General features: G+C 44.2%; 1 protein-coding gene across 3 annotated transcripts in view; it reads right to left on the bottom strand.

Annotated features, from left to right (window-relative positions):
- Positions 1–19,512, bottom strand: part of SCAP (SREBF chaperone) — a 657,412-nt gene that overhangs the window by 326,758 nt on the left and 311,142 nt on the right. For all 3 annotated transcript variants that reach the window (XM_069210888.1, XM_069210889.1, XM_069210887.1), the window contains one exon: positions 18,375–18,469. In XM_069210888.1, the coding sequence (XP_069066989.1) occupies positions 18,375–18,469 (95 nt within the window). The remainder of the gene's footprint in view (positions 1–18,374; positions 18,470–19,512) is intronic.

The following is a 19,512-nucleotide window of genomic DNA, read 5'->3' as shown; positions in this document are numbered from 1 at the left end:
CAGGGGCCCCCAGGGGCCCCACGACACCCATTCCCGCCATCCTGTTTCTGGCGGTGAAAACCGCCAGAAACAGGCTGGCGGGAAGGGGGTCAGAATCCCCATGGCGGCGCTGCAAGCAGCGCCGCCATGGAGGATTCTCCCAGCCGGGGGAAATCTGGCGGGAAACCGCCGGACCCGGCTGGGCGACCGCGGCTCGGAATAGCAAAGGAAGCACCGCCAGCCTGTTGGCGGTGCTTCCATGGTCGTCGACCCTGGCGGCCGATGACCGCCAGGGTCAGAATGACCCCCTACATCTTGAAGTTGACCCTGTGCTTGTGTCCATTGTGTTGCTAGGCACTGTTGTAAGGGCCGCATGTGTAGTCTTGCGTTTGGGACAATGGCTATGCATGAAGACATCATGCCTAGAAGTTTCATCACAAACCTCACTTGATAGTGTTGGTTTGGGTGCATGTTTAGTATTACATTTTGGAATGCTTGTACCCTTTGTGGACTTGGAGTGGCAATCCCTTTTTGTGTGTTGATTGTTGCTCCTAAGTATTGTTGTATTTGACACGGTTGTAGATGTGGTTTTTGGTAGTTTATTGAGAACCCTAGCTTGTGAAGGGCTTCTATGAGACACTGTTGCTGAGTGCTGGTTTTTATTAACCAATCGTCTAAGTAAGGGAATACGTGCATTCGCTGTCTCCTGATATGTGCCGCTACTACCGCAAGGCATTTTGTGAATACTCTTGGTGCTGTTGTTATCCCGAACGGTAACACTTTGAATTGGTAATGTACGCCTTGGATTACAAACCTTAAGTATTTCCTGTGGGAAGGATGTATGGGTATGTGGAAGCAAGCATCCTTGAGATCTAATGTTGAGATGTAGTCCTGTTTTTTGTGCAAGGGAATCACATCCTCAAGTGTTACCATGTGAAAGTGATCTGATTTGATGTAAAGATTTAGTGTTCTGAGGTCTAATATGGGTCTCAGTGTTTTGTCCTTTTTTGGACTTAGGAAATACTAGTTCTATTGCTTCTTTTTGTAACAACGCTTGGACTTCTAGTTGTAACAGATCTAAGTGCTGTTTGGACATGTTGTGTGCTCTTGGAGGCACATTTGGTGGTAATTGTAGGAATTCTATGCAATAACCATGTTGGATAATGGCTAGGACCCACGAGTCCGTAGTTATGTGTTTCCAATTTTGGTAATAATCTGTGAGTCTCCCCCTCACTGGTGTTGTGTGTTGGGGGTTTGTGACATTGGAGTCACTGTTTAGTTTGTGGGGTTTTTGGGCTTTGGAATTTCCCTCTTGTTTTAGGGAACTGTCCACCCCTATATTGTCCCCGAAAGCCTCCTCTTTGGTATTGGCCCTGGTATGTGGGTCTGGCCTGTGAGGTAGAAGGCTCTGTGCTTTGGGCCCGAAACCCCCCTCTAAAGTGTGGCTTCCTAAAAGTGCCTCTGCTCTGCAGAGAGTAGAGCGCACCCATGGATTTAGCCGTATCAGTGTCTTTCTTTAGTTTGTCTATCGCTGTATCGACCTCCGGGCCAAACAACTGTTGTCCGTTGAAAGGCATATTCAGCACAGCCTGCTGGATCTTTGGCTTAAATCCAGAGGTACGTAGCAACGCGTGTCTCCGAATGGCGACTGCCGTGTTTACTGTTCTGGCAGCCGTGTCTGCTGAGTCCATAGCCGACCTGATCTGATTGTTGGAAATGGTTTGGCCCTCCTCCACAACCTGTTGGGCACGCTTTCGAAACTCTTTGGGAAGGTGTTCAATGAAATGTTGCATTTCGTCCCAATGTGCCCTGTCGTATCTTGCCAATAGAGCCTGCGAACTGGCAATTCGCCATTGATTGGCTGCCTGTGCTGCCACCCTTTTTTTTTCTGCAGCATAGAATTTTCGACTTTCTTTGTCGGGTGGTGGTGCGTCCCCTTAAGTCTGTGAGTTTGCCCTTTTCCAGGCTGCTCCTACTACCACTGAGTCAGGAGTTAGCTGTTGTGTAATGTACACAGGGTCCGTAGGGGGAGGTTTATACTTCTTCTCCACCCTAGGTGGGATGGCTCTGCTTTTGACTGAGTCTTGAAACACCTGTTTAGCATGTTTTAACATGCCTGGTAACATTGGCAAACTTTGGTATTGGCTATGTGTTGATGACAGGGTATTGAACAAGAAGTCATCTTCTATAGGTTCTGAATGCAATGCTACGTTATGAAAGGTAGCTGCCCTGGAAACCACGTGCATGTAAGCAGTACTGTCTTCTGGTGGTGATGGTCTTGCCGGGAAGCAATCCGGACTATTATCAGTGACTGGTGCATCGTGCAGATCCCATGCATCTGGGTCATCTTGGCTCATCCCTGTGTGCGTTGGTGACTGCACCAAAGGGGGTGTCGCTATTGGGGACAGATGTGGTGAGTGCAGGGGCGATGGCTGTGGAGAAAACTGTGGTGGTGTTTTTTCTTTAGCCACTTTTGGTTTTGGCTGCATTTCCGCCTCATGGAATGCGAGCTTCCGCTTCATCTTAATTGGAGGAAGTGTATTTATTTTCCCCGTGTCTTTCTGTATATGGAGCCTCCTCTGGGTATGGTCTGGCTCTCCCATCCCCAGTTCTTGTCCAAACCTGTGGCCTTGTAATTGTGAAGAAAGGCCCTGTTTGTCCGTATAGGAGCTTTGTTTCGGCTCAGAGGCTGGATGTTTCGGCACCGAAACCTTTTCTGCAGTCTTTTTCGCGTCCAAAGAAACCTTTTTGGATTTCGGGGTGCCGATTTCTCGGTGCCGGATCTGTTCGGAGCCGGTATTTCGACCGGAGTCGGATGTCTCCGGCTGCTGTGAGGCCTTTTTCGGTGCCGATGCATGGTCACTGTGCTTTCGGGTAAAGCCATGGCCTGTCGGCGGTGGCGTCCCCTGGGCCTTCATAATTTTGGAGTGAGCTTTTGTCGGGGCTGGTTTACTCACGGTTTGTTGCCTCGCCGGCTGCTCACTCTCGGGCTCGTCCGAGTTCGAATCTGGAATGGAGAATGTCTCCTCTTCTTTGACGTCGGGGTGTCCAGCCGGTGTCGACGCCCTTTGAAGCCTTCGAGCTCTCCGGTCCTGCAGCGTCTTCTTCGACCGAAATGCCCGACAAGCCTCACACGTATCCTCTTTGTGTTCGGGGGACAAACACAAATTACAGACCAACATTTGGTCATTATAAGGATACTTAGAGTGGCATTTGGGGCAGAAGCGGAATGGGGTCCGTTCCATGAGCCTTGAAGACGCACGCGGTCGGGCTGACCAGGCCCAGCCGAGGAGTCGAAGCCCCGAAGGGCTGCCGGAGCTCTTTGTTTCTTCGGTGTCGATGTGCTATTACTAACCCGATACCGAGCGCAAACAATACCGTTGAATTTTCAGATTGTTAACTAACTTTTCCGAACCGAAACAGGGAGCGAAGAGGAACACGTCCGAACCCGATGGCGGGAAAAAAACAATCTAAGATGGAGTCGACGCCCATGCGCAATGGAGCTGAAAGGGAGGAGTCCCTCGGTCTCGTGACTCGAAAAGACTTCTTCGAAGAAAAACAACTTGTAACACTCCGAGCCCAAGACTAGATGGCAGGATAATGCACAGCATGTGTATCTGCAGCTACACATGCCATCAAACATATATATATATATATATGTATATATATATATATATATATTTTTTTTTTCGGTGGATACATAATCATCCCGCAGATTTCACAGTTTATCACTACTCCTTCCAAGAATCCAAGTAGTCTGGAAAACCTTGCAGAAACAAACCAAGATGGCTATGACGACAAATACATCACACAACAAGACTTCAAACTTTGGGATCCAACTGATCACAGCAATAGCTCATCAAGGTAGGGAAAGGGCGGCGAAGATCTGAGGGAAAATAATCTATCTACTAGAATCATTATTTGCGAAGATAAGTCATTTTTTGCTTCTGATGGATACAAATTTCTACAATTTATTCACCCTATAAAGTCCGAAAGCAGTACCTTTTCAGAATGGGGGAATGAGCATGATAGTTAACCAAGCAAATCATGCAAAACAGCCCTGTCAAACTACTCATTTTCTGTGGGACATGTGAGGCAACAGTACTTTGCAACCACATGCAAGGAGAACCATGAAGCAGCTGGGCAGATCACAGTTTACAACCATTTAGTTGTACGTAGTTAATAAAGCACTTAGTGTGTGTAAAATTATATGTAAAACCAAACGTAGAATCACAATCATTACCTTTCACCACATCTATATAAAAAGAAAATAAACCAATTCATTTAAGTTTTGCAGAGTTCAGAAGTAGATAAGACGACAAAAGTGCATCAACAGAACTCCATAAATTTAACAAGGTTACAGTTCAGCTGAGTATTCTGTCCATTTAGGCTCTGTACCAGAGATCTGCCTACAAGTTCCTATTTGGAGCTGATATAAACTCTTTCACAATAACTTTCTACGACCATTTGACAGAACTGGACATATGCATAAAATATGTAAAATAGTCTCTTTGTGGCTATAAAGCCTTGCATTGGACCATGTTACTTTAGACTGACAAAAGTTGAACACTACAAAGAAATAACCTGCAAATAATATTTAAGAGTATGAAAAGGAAGCATTAATGCAGTGGACTATTGTACTTGTGATATGAAAATAATCTTTTGCTGTTACTCTCAAGACTAATTATGATATGTGAAGGATTTTTTTTTTATTTGATGAGAAGTAGGGAAAGTATATTATGTGCATGGGTATGGATTAGAGAAGTATTATGACTATTTTTTTAAACTTAAGTGGAGAGCAGTTGAATTGAATAAGTGTATTATTATTGAATATCCGATGAATATGTATTTTTGAATGATCAATAAATAGAATGAAGAAGTGAAAATGTCTGAGCCGCTAGAATTATATACAAGAGAGAAGTTTCCAGAACATTGAAATAAAAGGTAGGCTTGGGTTTTGTATTCAAATTTGCAGTTTGGCCCTGTTCCAGCAGCCATACTTATACGGGGGGTTGCTTTACAATACCTTTGCACGTGGAAACAGTTATTTGAAGGAAAATGTCCCATCCTGTACAGCAGAAACTTCAACTTGAAATTAAGTGAAAATTCAACTTTAAGATATTGCTGGCATGTTGACTACACATACAAATGTTAGCACCATTCAAGCATGCAACTTTTAAGCAATGATTTCTTTATCACAGAGTGGTGAGATTCTTTTTACAATTCTATTAACTAAGGTCTTGAAAACCACATGCGAGTTTGGCGCTTCCCACAAATCCTTAAGGTTTAGTGCAGTTATGGAATTATCTAAATGCATGCACCATGATTATTAGCTCTACGGTGCATAAATTCTCACCATACCCGATAATTTAGTGTATTCCCTGAGGCATCTTTTATTTGCTTACAGGTATTTATACGCTAAGCTAATTGTTGGGAAACTAAGCCAAACTCACCTGAGCTTACATGGCATTATTCAGTAATATAAACGGCTGTCTAAGTGGAAGCTGGTACAACATCCAATAACACTGCATCATTCTCCCTCTAATAAATTTCAGATCCATATTTTAAAGTGGGGAATAATTTGCTGTTCATCACTATAAGGATTGGATCCAGAGATGGACCAAGTTATTTTGTACAGCTTTATAACAAAATAGCAACAATCTGGGTTTTGACCTTGATACTTGCAGGAGCATCTAGAAATTGTCAGACTAATAAATATTACAACTAGGTATGTATATAGCACTGAGATTTCCAGTTTCTCTTCAAGGTAGCATATTGCAGTCTTTTTTAAACAATTTTTCAAAGTTTAAGATCTTATTCTTTTTCATGTTTATCTCCATATTATTTGTTTTGATTAAAGCCGCAAAGGGAGTAATTATTTTCTGTAAGCAAACTGAAGTCTGTTTTAAAATCACAATTATCATCTGATTATATTAAAGACTTGCAACAGGTTTACAATTTAGCCAAGGGGGTTAAAACTTTGTTAGGTGAGCAAGAGGCTCAAGACAGCAATATACAAGTTAAATAGCAATGGGGACAACACATACTCTTCTTTAATGCCATGATTTGTGACCATTGTCTTAGTTAAAGTGGCTCCATCGCTCAACTTAAGAGCAACCCAAGTGTCTGTTTGTAACATATTAATTACACAGTAAAGTGGTGTTGGTACATTCTACTCTTTAAGCTTTGGCCACAATAGCAGAAATCAGATATTAAATCTACAGAACAGGCACGGAAAGAGTTTCTATTGAGTAAGGAACTTCTCAATTAAAATTGCTAAAGCCATCAGATTCGAGACGGTACTAACTTCTGATAAACATCCCAGCTGATTCAGTGGTATAATACCAAGCTGCTCAGCCCACATCTTCAAGCGCTTCAGTAGTAGTGATGCAAGAAATTTAGCTTCTGTGTTTATCAAGGCAACTAGCATAACATTAGCTCGACTACCTGGGCATCTGCTCTTAAAAACTGGGTGCAGAATGGTACCTCATCAGAGTCTGGAATGAAAATCAAACATAGATATTGGTTAAACAGAGAAGTGGGGTCTTTTTGAAGAGTGATGCAGGTAGGTTGTTTAGACCTGGGGTGACATCTTGTTTTGATTTGGTAATGACCATTCACAGTTGCATATCATCAAAATAGATGTTACAAACATCACACAAAACTGAATCATTTTTTTTTCCTGTAATTGCTGCTGTTCCACCTTATTCATACAGTTTAGCCACATGGGTAATCCAATCGTCCTCTCTGATGCTCGTATTGTTTTCTTGCTGGTTCTCAATGATTAGATTACTCACGAAGTCCCAGAATTGCTTAGTATTGTTGGTTCTACAATAATTATATAGACAATTTTTCCTTTTCCTCTAGATTCCCTTTTTATATGAAGATCTTAATTCATGCTCTTGGTGGTGTTGAGTCAATCTCAAAGTTGGAAGCAATTTCCTTTTCTCTACATTTAACGTACTTTTTTTTTGCTGTGCCTAGATTTTAGAATACCACAAATTTTGCTGTCAGTGTGGTACCATACTCAAGGCTCTCGCACAGTGTGCTGTACCGAACAGTTCCAAAAGTACAGTTACAAGCTGGGAATGTTTGCAGGATTTATTGAACCGTCCGTGTTCATTTGCTTCTTCCCCAGGTATACACCCTGTGTTTAGAAAGCTGGTTGACTACTGCATTATTTGATCTAGGACAGGACCTTACCATTTTAACCTTTTTTTTATTTTATTACATGCACATGAATGTCCAATAAAGGTTTACGTCTCTTGAAGTATAGACCTATCATTTATTATGGTAATCAAATGTGGGAAGTGATCACTTTCCATTAGTGCTTCAATTCTAACAGATTTTACTTCATTAAACATATTTGCAGTTCTTAAAGTATAATCTACAAGAGATTTTTTCAGAGTAGTAGTGCGGCTTAGAACTGTAGGTTGATTGTCTATAAATAGACCATTTGAAATTCTCATATCATCTGAATGATACAATTCACCAAATAATTCACCCAAGTCATCTCTTTTTTTTTTATTTGTCAAGGGATATTCAGCAGTAGGTATATTCCATAAATAATTTTTGGAATATTTCTTACTCTGAGTCTTCAAGCTCAGGTATTAGATGTAGATTAAAATCACCGCTTAGGAGTCAGTATGCTGCATTTTTAAATAAATAAAAATATCTATTCTAGTTTACTAATTGGCATTTTTTATTGCTTGCTGGGGGTTAATGTAAATATCTGGAAGCACTTACATTGCCTTAATTCGAGAAAGAGCCCAATTCTTTTTCTCATAATCCCAAGTAATCAAGGTGCATTTACGGTAAATTCAGAGAAACAATTTCAACTGCAAATCTACAGCTATGTAAATAGACAGGCTGCCTTTCAGCCAGCCTTTATTATGTACTCTTGTTGCTGAAAGATGATATTTGATGTATCCTACTGCAGGGCATTAAGATTTGCACGAAGTTTCTTGAAAGGGTAATATGTCGAACTTTTGCTAAAATGTTATTACATCGTCATCTAGACGTGCGCTAGTCAGCGCTCCTCTGTTCCACAAACAAATCTATTATTATAATTATAGATGTCTTGGAACAGGGTTTCTGTAACATTAATTCTTTTATGTAATACGGACAGGAGCCAGCTCCAAACTGATTGCTCTTGCAGCTTACCTACATAAACCTTGCATTGTCGCTTCCAATTATTTCCCACATAGATTTTTAGGCCTATAGGTTCTGTGTTTTTTTTATTTTCTGGGACTAAGAATAGAGAGGTATGTGGCATGACTGTATAACCCCAAGTCTGAATGATTCCAGTTCTCTATGTTTCACAGGTAGGAGAATATCTGGGTAATGGGATTATCAAATAGTAACTTTTGTGCATATATTTCATTTGCAAAGGTGCTCGCAGTCCAAGTAACAAAAGGAATTTCATTAAAATACGGATGAGTAGGAGGCTAAAAAAATTATATTCTTTATAAACGTAACTTTATGAGTGCTAGAGCGTTAGTTGATTGTAAGAGTTTTAACATGTTGCCCCTGTTTAATATATTGAAGTTACCTTTGGATTTAAAGTTGGGTAGAGTAATAATATATTTGAAACGTTGGAATTTTGATTCATAAACTCCTCTTTTGGTGGACTCTGATCATCCACTATATTCGAATTCGCAGAACAGGTTTGTGCTTCAAAATTCTTACCCAGTTGTGAAAATGTTTTCAACAAAATAGTTTGGATGCTATCTACTTCCATTTTTTTAGCTGTTGTAATTTTCTCTTTTCTATTAGATACAGTATTCAGTGTCTTACAATTTCCAATAAGATCTTCAGTGAAAGATTGAAAGTTTATAGGATCTATTTTTAGAGAAAGGGTGGTGCTCTTTGTTTTCTTGAGTGTATTGTTTTAGCAAATCTTCAACTTTTGTTTTTCAACTGACTATTACCAATTTAAAATATTCACTTTGGATTTAAAAATTGGAAACAATTTGAGCTTTTTGGAGGGCTGATATGGAATACAAGGGCGGATACCTTTTTGTTAAGAGACTTTCAACGTCTTTTCCTTTCGGTCACTGGCATGTAAGAATCCACCAAATTTGGGTTGGTACCCACTTTTACTTTTCCTTCACATTTCTCCTTGGTCCATTCTCTCATGAATGTTTTGATATGGCAATGTAATCGACATCCAATGTGTAATGTACCAGCACAGTAGAAATGCTAACTAAATCAGAATGCAACTTTTGGGTACTTGAGTAGTTTTGGGCACTTGTATCTTTAGCAATTTCAAATTATAATTAATCATTTAGTGTTGCTGTTATGTTGAGTTTAGTAGACTGATGTGGGGTGCAGACTTTGGGCCTGATTACAAATTTGGCGGCAGTATTTGCTGACCACCAAACCTGTGGTGAGGAGACAGCCATCACAGTGACAGTCTCCCCACCGGCCCGATTACGACTTCCTCACTGGGCTGATGGGAGGGAACTCAGTGGGAAAGGTGCGCCAGCATTGCCGCCGGCTCATAATAGAGCCGACAGCAATGATGCTGCATGCAGGGGGCACCAACAGACTTGAAATGTGTACTGTCAGTACAGCAGACAGTGCGCATTACGAGGGTGCGGGACAGGAGGGCACCTGCACTGCCCATACCATAGGCAGTGCAGACCCCCCCCGCTTTCAGCACCACCCTTGCTGATTACAACATGCACCGCCATCATCTCATCGGGGATCAGAGATCCTAGTGGGGACAGCGGTAAATTGGCGGGTCTGCCCGCCAACCTCATAATGTGGCAGTCGGACTGCCACAACCACGGTGGTCCGACCTCCACTGCGAGTCTGGCAGTCTGTGGACCGTCAGACTCGTAATAAGGCTCTAAGTTTCTAGAAATGCTTTTGTTGAATACATATTAATCTCTTTGTTGCAATAAGTTATTATTTTTATTTCTTGAACCAAAGATTTTAGGATACTTGGAAGAGTTTCTAGTGTATTTATTATAGGTCAGCGTGCACAAGAGTTAGAGTGCATTGTCTCAGTCTTTGCCCTATGTATTAGTTCATACAGACATTCAATCCCTGCTAGATTATGGAGAATGTCAATTTGTAGTTCTAATTTATCAGATTGGATATTAAGAGTTTTCACTATGACATCAAAGTAACCAAGTAGGGATTTCCAAATCGGAGAGTTAATCAGGTTTATAGTCTCAGTATCCAGTAAATTAAAAACTTTAGACTTAAAAAAAGAAGCTACATCTTTCATAGGAGTAGTGCAGGAAATCAAGCTTAAAGGAGGACATTTTTTCCCCCTCTTTGTCCACTTGCACACTAGTAGTATTGATCGACTCATGAGGGCTAATAACAAGAAATTGCCTGTCAATTGCTGATCCTTGTTGGTGTGGGCCTCATCTGGAATAATATTGTATAATATGCTGAGAATTTTGGAAATCTGTTATCAACCCCTCTTGTTGAATAATTGAAAGGATTGATTTCTCCTCTTTAAAGGTTGTATTTATAGATTGGGGAGAGGGTGTGTTGGGTTGATGATTGTAAGTGTGATTGTCTGTATCAGATGCTATTATTGTTTGCTTAAAGTATTCATGTAATGCCTTAGAAGAATCTGATGTACATGCTTTACCACCCAGGACCTTTTTGTGTATGTTGAGAGGGACAGCAAGTTTGTCCTTCGTCTTTTCTCCTTTTTATATTTTGTCAGTGGGGCTGCAACCATTCTAAGATGGCCAGACCACATCTTAGGTTGTCCCCAAGACAAATCAGTGGAAAATTCACATGAAATGTTTTGATTGTAACACCTTTCTAGGTACACCACCGTAGACCAATCTTTAAATAGAGCACAGAGACACAGCATACAATGCTCTGGGGGCTGGGTACAGTGGTGAGACTCCATCTGTCTCTACATGCCTCTCCTTCACTCTACACTAAAATATTAAGGGGAACACAGTGACATAAATAGGGACTTAATTAGATGCAGCAAAAGTGCTAGTTAAAGTTTATACTTTGGAAGACGCTTCTTTCCAACTCCAGAAACTCTGGGATCCAAACCTTATTCTACTACATCCACAGTCTAAACTGGGTTTTAATTTTATCTCCATACAACTGTGTCACTGGATCTGTCAGAAATCTGAACGGTAATGAGTATTTTTTTGTTCAGTCGACAGTTGCAGCAAATTCTGTTTTTCTATTAATCAAGATGATATGACTGTAAATGTAGAGACATCCACAGGACATTCTGAACATGGGTTAACAATCTCAATAAAATAGTATGCCAGGTTCCTTCTGCTAAGAATACTACAATTTGGTAAATGAGCTTTGTAAAAAGCAAAGTCACAAATCACGATTAGTGTGACCAAATCAAAATAACACTAGTCTTATACAATGCACGTTCACTTTCCAGGTCAATGTTCAGGAGTAAATTGGATAACTCAATCCAAATACTTGTTGCGGTTTCATTTTGCTCAATTACACCCTAGCTTCAGCTTGCTCAATTCGACCCCAAAAGGGCATCAAGTAGCACCGGGGGCTACCTTCATGTGGAACACCTACGGAGCACGAGCAACCCCCATGCCCGAACAACAGCTACCACCACGAACTGTCAGCCCACTCACCTGAAAGCCCTCCACCAGTGAAATATGTAGTAGCAGCAGCTCCTGTCTCAAAAGCAAGCCTGCTAACTGCCGGAGTTGAAGAGGTTGCCAATAGATCAGCACACCAAATCCTCCCCTCCCAGTCTGGAGCAACTAGACGTCTGCATTTTGGGCCTTCTGGAGTCGTCTGTTATGGGGCGCATGGAGGAGTTCGTCAAGACTATGCTATCTGGATTATTTCCTGGGGAGCTCTACCGGATGCTGGTGGTGAAGGCCCACAGATCTCTGGGGCCGTGACCTCCATCGGGGTCCCCGCGCCCCCCATTATTGTACGATTACTCAACTACAGAGACAGAGACAGAGGCACTATACTTCGACTAGCCAGCGAGCACAGGCCGGTGGTATACAATAACGTGGGACTGAACTTTTTCCCTGATTACACTCCTGGGGTGCAGGCTGCCACCAAGACCTTCCTCGCGGTTAAACGCGTTTTAAGCCAGACGGAAGCGAAATATTCCCTCATTAACCCTGCAAAGCTGCAAGTCCAAAATAAGGGCAAGTTGCATTTTTTTTTTTTTTTTTTTTTTACAGACCCGAAACTGGCTGCAAGGTTTGCTAAATCTGTCCCCAAGAGGGCGTAGTCGGTCAGCCCGCGTTCCGCTGATGATTCCGGAGGTTCTCTAAGTGATAATGACTAAATATACACTTCTACTTAAGCCTCATTTGACCCTATCCGGAGCCGTGCAGCCTGCAACTTTGTGGCTGATTTGACTAATGGGGCGGGCTGCTTTGCAATATTCCCCTTCATTGTTGGTCCCCCTGCCACTCCATCCGCCTGGGATGGGTTTCGGACGGCCTTGTTGACGTCCCGCTGGTTGAGTCCATTTCAAATGTTTGCCGTCATGTTGTGGGAACTGCATTTGGGGATGGGTGGGCTTATCGCACTGACCCTTTTGGGGGGAGTCTGCGTGTGTGGGGGGGGTGGGAATGTTCTGTGTTAGGTTTGTACCCTCTCTTTCATTCCTTCTGCATCGGTCCCCTTCCCTGCATGCCGTGGACGCTGCTTCTGCGATGTCATGGGGAGATGTATGGTTAGATAGGTAGACGCTATGGCGCAAGATAGTGTGAAGCCTGTGCGCTGCCTCGCTTAGAATGTCCGTGGGCTGAATGGTGAGCGCAAAATGCGGTTGATATCAGCGTATGTTCAGCGACATGCGGTAGACATTTGCATGTTACAGGAGACCCATCTGGTGGATGCCTCCAAGCATCGGCTGAAGGCTGGTTGGATTGGCGAATGGCATGCTGCGAAGTACTTGCGTTACGCGCGAGGTGTGGCGATTTTGATTCGGAAGGGGCTGCAGTGGCACACTAAGAAGGTGCTTGTTGTTCCTAATGGTCGCTATGTTATACTGCAGGGAACACTGCTTGACAGACCGTGCAGATTGGTGCGCTGCGTGGGCCAAATTCTGATGACCCTGAATTCTTTGGAGAAGTAGCGAGATTAATTGATTCGATGGGTCCCAGGCCCTTGCTTTGGGGGGCGATTTCAACGTGATGCTGGATTTTGAGGCGGATCGCAAAAGCCGGGCCAGACTACAGCATGTGGCGGCTGCCCGGGCCCTGTCCTGGGTGATGGCTGATGGGGCCGTGGTGGATTTATGGAGAGAAAAACATGGTACTGATAGGGAGGCACTTAATTATGTGCACCGCAGTTGGTCCCGTATAGACCACTGGCTTGGTATTAGGGATGTGACGCTCTAGGTGTGGTCCATTGAGCATAAGGCCCGCACTGTCAGATCATTCTCCATTCATGTTGGAACTGGCTGTTCCGGGTGGCCCGGGTCGCGCCTTTATATGGAAGCTTCCCTCCTGGTGTGCTGAAGGACCAGGTATTCAGAGATGAGGTCTGTAACGCTATTGTACACTACTTTGCGGAGAACCGGGGGTCGGTGGCCTCTGCCGGTACTGTGTGGGAAGCCTTTAAGGTGGTGATCCGGGGGATTTGCCTCTCTAAACATCATGGTGTGTTGAAGGTGCTGCGGAGGAAGCTAGCGGAGTTGGAGGCCCAGATTGCTGGTCTTGAAAGACGCTTGGTTTCAAACTGGTCGGCAGACCTGTTGGCGGCTTTGAGCGGGAAGATGACACAGTTTGAGGAGGCTGCCCTCTGCGAGTTCTGCTTTTTAGGGAGAAACGCTATGGCGAGGAGATAAGGCGAAGGTGTTAGAGCTGGCTGCACACTAGCCGCAATGCTCCGCAAGCCGTGGGCAAGTAACTATATTGTCGAGCTGACTGACTCGTCTGGTGCAAGACGCACTGGCACTGATGAGATCAAGAGTATCCTCACTGACTTCTATTCAAACCGATATGCTGAGACCCCTGGGACGAACACAGTATCAATCGCTAGCTATTTTGAAGATATTAGCCTTTTGTGGTTTGAGAGTGTGCACCGACAATATTTAGATACCCCCTTTTTGGTAGATGATGTAGTTCAGGCAATACGCGGTTTACCTGGGGATAAAGCCCCTGGACTTGACGGTCTGACGCCGCCCTTTTATAAGGAGTATGCTGATATATTGGATCCTCACCTCCTGGAGGTGTACGCGGAGGCTCTTGAGACTGGGATCCTTCCATTCTCGCTGTGCAAGGCTCTTATCGTGATCATTTTAAAACCTGGGAAGGACCCATGCTCCTGTGATTCCTATAGGCCTCTCTTGTTAAAAAATATTGACACTAAGATCCTGGCAAAACTGATTGCAGCACTTTTGCAGCCCCTCCTTCCTACTCTGGTGCTGCCGGACATGTCGGGTTTTGTGCCGGGCCGCTCCACCCTAGGATTGATCCTGAAGATTGTATGGCGGCGGTGTTCCTGGATGCAGCTAAGGCCTTTGACTCTCTGGCATGGCAATATATGTTTGCCTTGCTGGCTCGGTGGGACTGAGCTCAAGATTCATTCAGCTGATTTGCCTGCTATACAGGCAGCCTCCGCGTGGCTGAGAGTTAATGGTACCATATCTGATCCATTCCCTATTGCCAGAGGCACTCGCCAGGGATGCCGACTCTCTCCGTTACTTTTTGCTGTTCTGATGGAGCCGCTTGCGTCAACATCATAATCACATGGGCTTGGCCTTCCGGCAGCACCCGGTGCTAATATCCACGTACGCAGGCGATGTTGCTCTGTATGTTCGTGATCCTCAGCGGCACCTAGATGCCTTGCTGGATGACATAGCTGTATTTGGATGGATATCCGGGATCACCATTAACTGGTTTAAATCGGTGGTGATGCACCTCTCTGCGGATATGGTACAGTTCTCCTCTCTATACCCCCTCTGTTGGGCTGAGGGACCAGTGAGATACCTGGGTATGTGGCTGAGCAGGGACACAGACATGCTCTGGTCAGCTAACAGGGCCATTACGTGGTTGGAAGAGAAGACAGAGAGGTGGCGCTCTCTGCCGCTTTAGCTGGCGGATCACATTGCTATAGCGAAAATGGTTGTGCTGGACAGGTTTCTGTACCTCTTTATCAACATAACTCTGGTTCTCACTGCTAGCTTTTTTTTTTAACGGCTTCGAACTGCTCTTGTAACCTTGGCCTGGGCTGGGATGGCCGATGCCCCAGAATATCACTGGAAAAATGTATGCTTCCGTTTGAACAGGGTGGGCTGGCGGCATCGGACTTGGCACTATACTACCACTGTGCTCAAGCCTACTTTGCACATTTTTGGATAAACCCTATCACAAACTTACCCCACTTGGCGCCTGAAAGTGATGCTGTGTGGCCAGATAGACTACCGAGGGTGCTGGTTGGGCGGCCTAGGCCCAGACAGTGGGGGGTTGACACAGTGGCTTGCACGGCGAGAGCTTGGACGGCACTACTGAAACGCACAGCTGTGGGGGAGACCTTTGATCCCTCTATACCAGTTCTGGACGTGGGCTGCACCGACTATATTTCCTTAGGGTTCATGCTATGCTACATGTGCGCTACCCCTGCTTCCCTGCAATGCCCGCGGCATGTGGGGCGCTGGAGCTTCTGTATCAAACGCAATACCCGCACAGGCTCATTACCAGGTTATATGTCTGCATCCAGCGTGAGGTGCAAGGGACAGAAGCTAAAGCCAAAGCCCATTGGGAGATGGACATAAAGGAAACCATTTCCGATGAAGAGTGGCGACGCTGCTGTGTGCCTATGCGAGTGCTGTCCCCCAATTACAGATTGCGCCTTATACATTTTAATTCCTACATCGCTTATATTACACTCCTCTTAGGCTGAAGGATATGGGCCTCCGGACTGAAGCGCATTGCGTGGGATGCATGGCCCCTGATGCAGACTTCTTGCATCTGGCGTGGAGCTGCCTGGCGCTGTGTGTGTATTGGGCGGAGGTGTTGCAGGCGATTGAGGGGATGACGGAGACCCAGCTGACGCACATCCCTAAGCTTGCCCTTCTGGGATACATTGAGGAACTCCCGGTTGCGCACAGGTCATTGATGGGACTGTTATTGCTGTTGGCCAAGCACAGAGTTGCGATGTGCTGGAGGAGACGTCGAATTCCCCGCTGTGCTGAATGATTAAGTGATGCCTCTTATTGTCAGGAACAGCTGCTGGTATACTGGGACCTCATGCCGGAGGTATCCCGACCGCAGGATATATGGGCCCCCCTGCGCTCCTTCTTGCAGAATTGTTCACTGACCAACATGCAGTAATTTCACACCCCAAGTGATTGCGCAACAATCATGCTGCCCTGATATAGTATTGTATGTTGTGGTATCACTGGCTGTATTCATGTCGACGTCTTGGCGGCTGCAATGATGTTCTTATTTCCTTCCCTCCTCCCTCTGTTGCATACTACTCTTTTCTTCTCTACCTTTGGTTGCTTCCTTCCCTGCTTCTTGTTTTTTATATGTGCTGGTCTCTTTGGCTTGCTTTTATTACATATTTGGAGGTCTCATTGATGCGAATTGGACACCATTGCGGTTGATAGAGACTATTTGCCTTTATGCTGAGCTCAACGTCTTTTGGGTACTAGACCTTAATGCTCCTTATCTTATATTGTACCTATAGAGCGAATTGATGACCTCACCGTTTTGTATGTTTGTTGCTGTTCTTAATAAATGCTAATAAAAAAATCTAAGAAGTTAGTAGTGAGACAGCAATGAGTAGCAGAAAACCAGAAACTGACGGCAGCGCACCTAACATAACTTGGCGATATCACATCCAGAAACATTTGAAGTTAAAGCTGTGTGGCACTACCTGGTGGTGCTGGAAAGTCACTGCTAGTGGAGGGAGGCGAGGGGGTGTTAAACTTTCCAGACTACTCTAAAGCCTTTGAGGATTATTCATAAGGTGAGGTATCTGTCGGAAGATTTATCCATCAAAAATAAATATTTACCAACTACTCAACTGAAAATTGATGCAAATTTATGTTATGTGGGGCCAGATGAAGGAAACTAGCAAATTGCGACTTGCAATTTGCGAGTCTGTGCGACTCGCAAATTGCAAGTCGCAATTTGCTATGCAGAAAGGTGTCTCAGACACCTTCTGCGAGTCGCTATGGGGTCGCAAAGACCCACCTCATTAATATTAATGAGGTGGGTCGCAATTTGCGCCCCCATAGCGACTCTGGGCACTCACGGGGATGGAGGCCTGCTGGGAACAGCAGACCTACATGTTCGTGACTGCTTTTAAATAAAGCAGTTTTTTTTTTTTCCAAGTAGAGCTGCACTTAGAAAAAAAAACGAAACCTTTAGTTTCGGATTTTTTCAGGGCAGGTAGTGGTCCCTTGGACCACTGCCTGCTCTGAAAAAATAATTTTGGGTCCAGTCACAAAGGGGAAGGGGTCGCATGGGGACCCCTTCCCGTTTGCGAGTGGGTTACCATCCACTTCAAGTGGATGGTAACTGTGACTCCATTTGCGACCGCATACGCGGTCGCAAATGGAATTGCATACCACTGCGACTCGCAAATAGGAAGGGAACACCCCTTCCTATTTGCGACTCGGAAATGCATTTTGCGAGTCGGTTCCGACTCGCAAAATGCATTTCTGCATAGCAAACACGCATTTGCGAGTCGCAAACGGCGATTTTCGCCATTTGCGAGTCGCAAACAGTTTGCTACATCTGGCCCGTGGTGTCTTATACTACTGCTAAATTTGTAGAAAGGATAACCGCAGGTACCCTAAGTTCCTCGGAGATCGTGACTGCTGGTGTTCCTGATCAGGTTTCCGAACACCAAGGATGCCTACTCTTAATTTCACCGCTTATTATATTACACACAGAATCTCAGCCTCAGTTCCAATCTATTATTTTCTCATGAATGAAACAACAAACCACTGATAATAGTAAAAGTGAGTGGGAGGAGTTGTTTTGGGGTGAACGACAGCAAGACAAAGGCTGCGTAATCTGATAATGTTTTGAAGAGAATTCTTAGTAGTGTTTGCTTCTCCTACTGTTACTAAATTATTAAGGCCAAAACAGTGTGGCAAAACTGTAACTGTATAATCAAGTAATTAATAGTAATAATAGCAAACCAATTCTCCTACAAATGCACAGAGCTTAAAGCTTGCCCCTTCATCTTTCAAGAAATCACCAAGCTCACCCACACTTGTTTTCCTCAATGCCACCATTAAGGTAATGAAAGTCATAATCTCAGTTGAAAACATACACCCGCACCCCTCACACACACACACACACCCACCTACCCCTCTGTTAACCTTAATGGTGATAAAATATGCAAGAAATAGCCTGGCTCCGAAAGTAGGCTGTACATAAACATCATACATCTCACTGCCACTAGCATACAGTGAAGACAACACTCATACATACCTGAATAGCAGGCACCAGAGTGAAGTAACCAATTAGTATGATTCCAAGCTCGGTGGCCATGTTCTTCATAATGGACCAGCTCTCATTGCTAAGACCTGGAAGACAGAAGGAGAACATTAAAAAAAATAAAGACAGAGTGTATAATAGGAAAAATCTAGGATTCACTGGTTTCATATAGTGTGCAGTATAAAATGGCCTTATTCAAACAACTGGGAACTGAAATCAACTAGTGTAAGGATGTCCACATAATTCCGGGATGGACCGTTCCATGCCATGTTGACAGGCTAACCACTAGCTACGTAAATTCATTTTATATACATATATCTTTTGTGATTATTCTGTGCAGCCCTACCTCTGATGTAAAACATGGCAAGCATGTTATTAGAACTGCTTTCCCCCACAATAGTGGAGGGAATTCTTGCAGTACTGGTCTGATAGCTTGAAGCTACTGGTAGTTTATGTGGCATCCCTGATGCTGAAGGGTCTATGTCCCTTGGACAGCCATCTCGCAGTTTGGAGCCCTGCAACCCATGGGAGACCAATCAGAGGTGATAAACTTGAAGAACGAGGTCTAGAAACAGCCTGCCAAAGAGCAGATTGTTGCTGTTTCAGCAGACAATGCAAGACCCTGATTGTTACCAACACTAGACCCCCCCCCCCAATGTTCTACTGCTTAAGCTCACTGCCTTGTGAGGCATTTCTGCAGATGGGCACATGTGCAACAAGGGGCACTGTAAAACTGCTATGATAGAAGCCATTATCCTCAAATGTTTCATGACAGTTCTGACAGTAATTGGATGGTGTGCCTGTAAAAAACAAGGCAGCAGCTGTTGGAATGCCATCATCCTCTGGTTATTGGGATATGCATAGCCTATCACTGCAATTAGGATGGATCCCAGAAGGGACTGACCCTGCTGCAGATGGAGAAGTATTTTTTTCATAATGATGTGAAACTATGCTGTGAAGTAGGGACACACATTATGAGTGTGCTAGACATCATCGCTTAATGCTGCTCTTGATCAGCCAGTGCATGGCGTTTCTCTGTAGGTGCACTGCAACCAGCACTAACTCTGTAAACACCACTGGAGCTGTAGTGACTCTGAACACCTTGAACTGGTAGTGTCATCCACTTACCACA

Source organism: Pleurodeles waltl, chromosome 10 (assembly GCF_031143425.1).
Source record: "Pleurodeles waltl isolate 20211129_DDA chromosome 10, aPleWal1.hap1.20221129, whole genome shotgun sequence".
NCBI lineage: Eukaryota > Metazoa > Chordata > Amphibia > Caudata > Salamandridae > Pleurodeles > Pleurodeles waltl.
The sequence above is the reverse complement of the archived record's forward strand: the minus strand, read 5'-3'. Positions and strand labels throughout refer to the sequence as shown.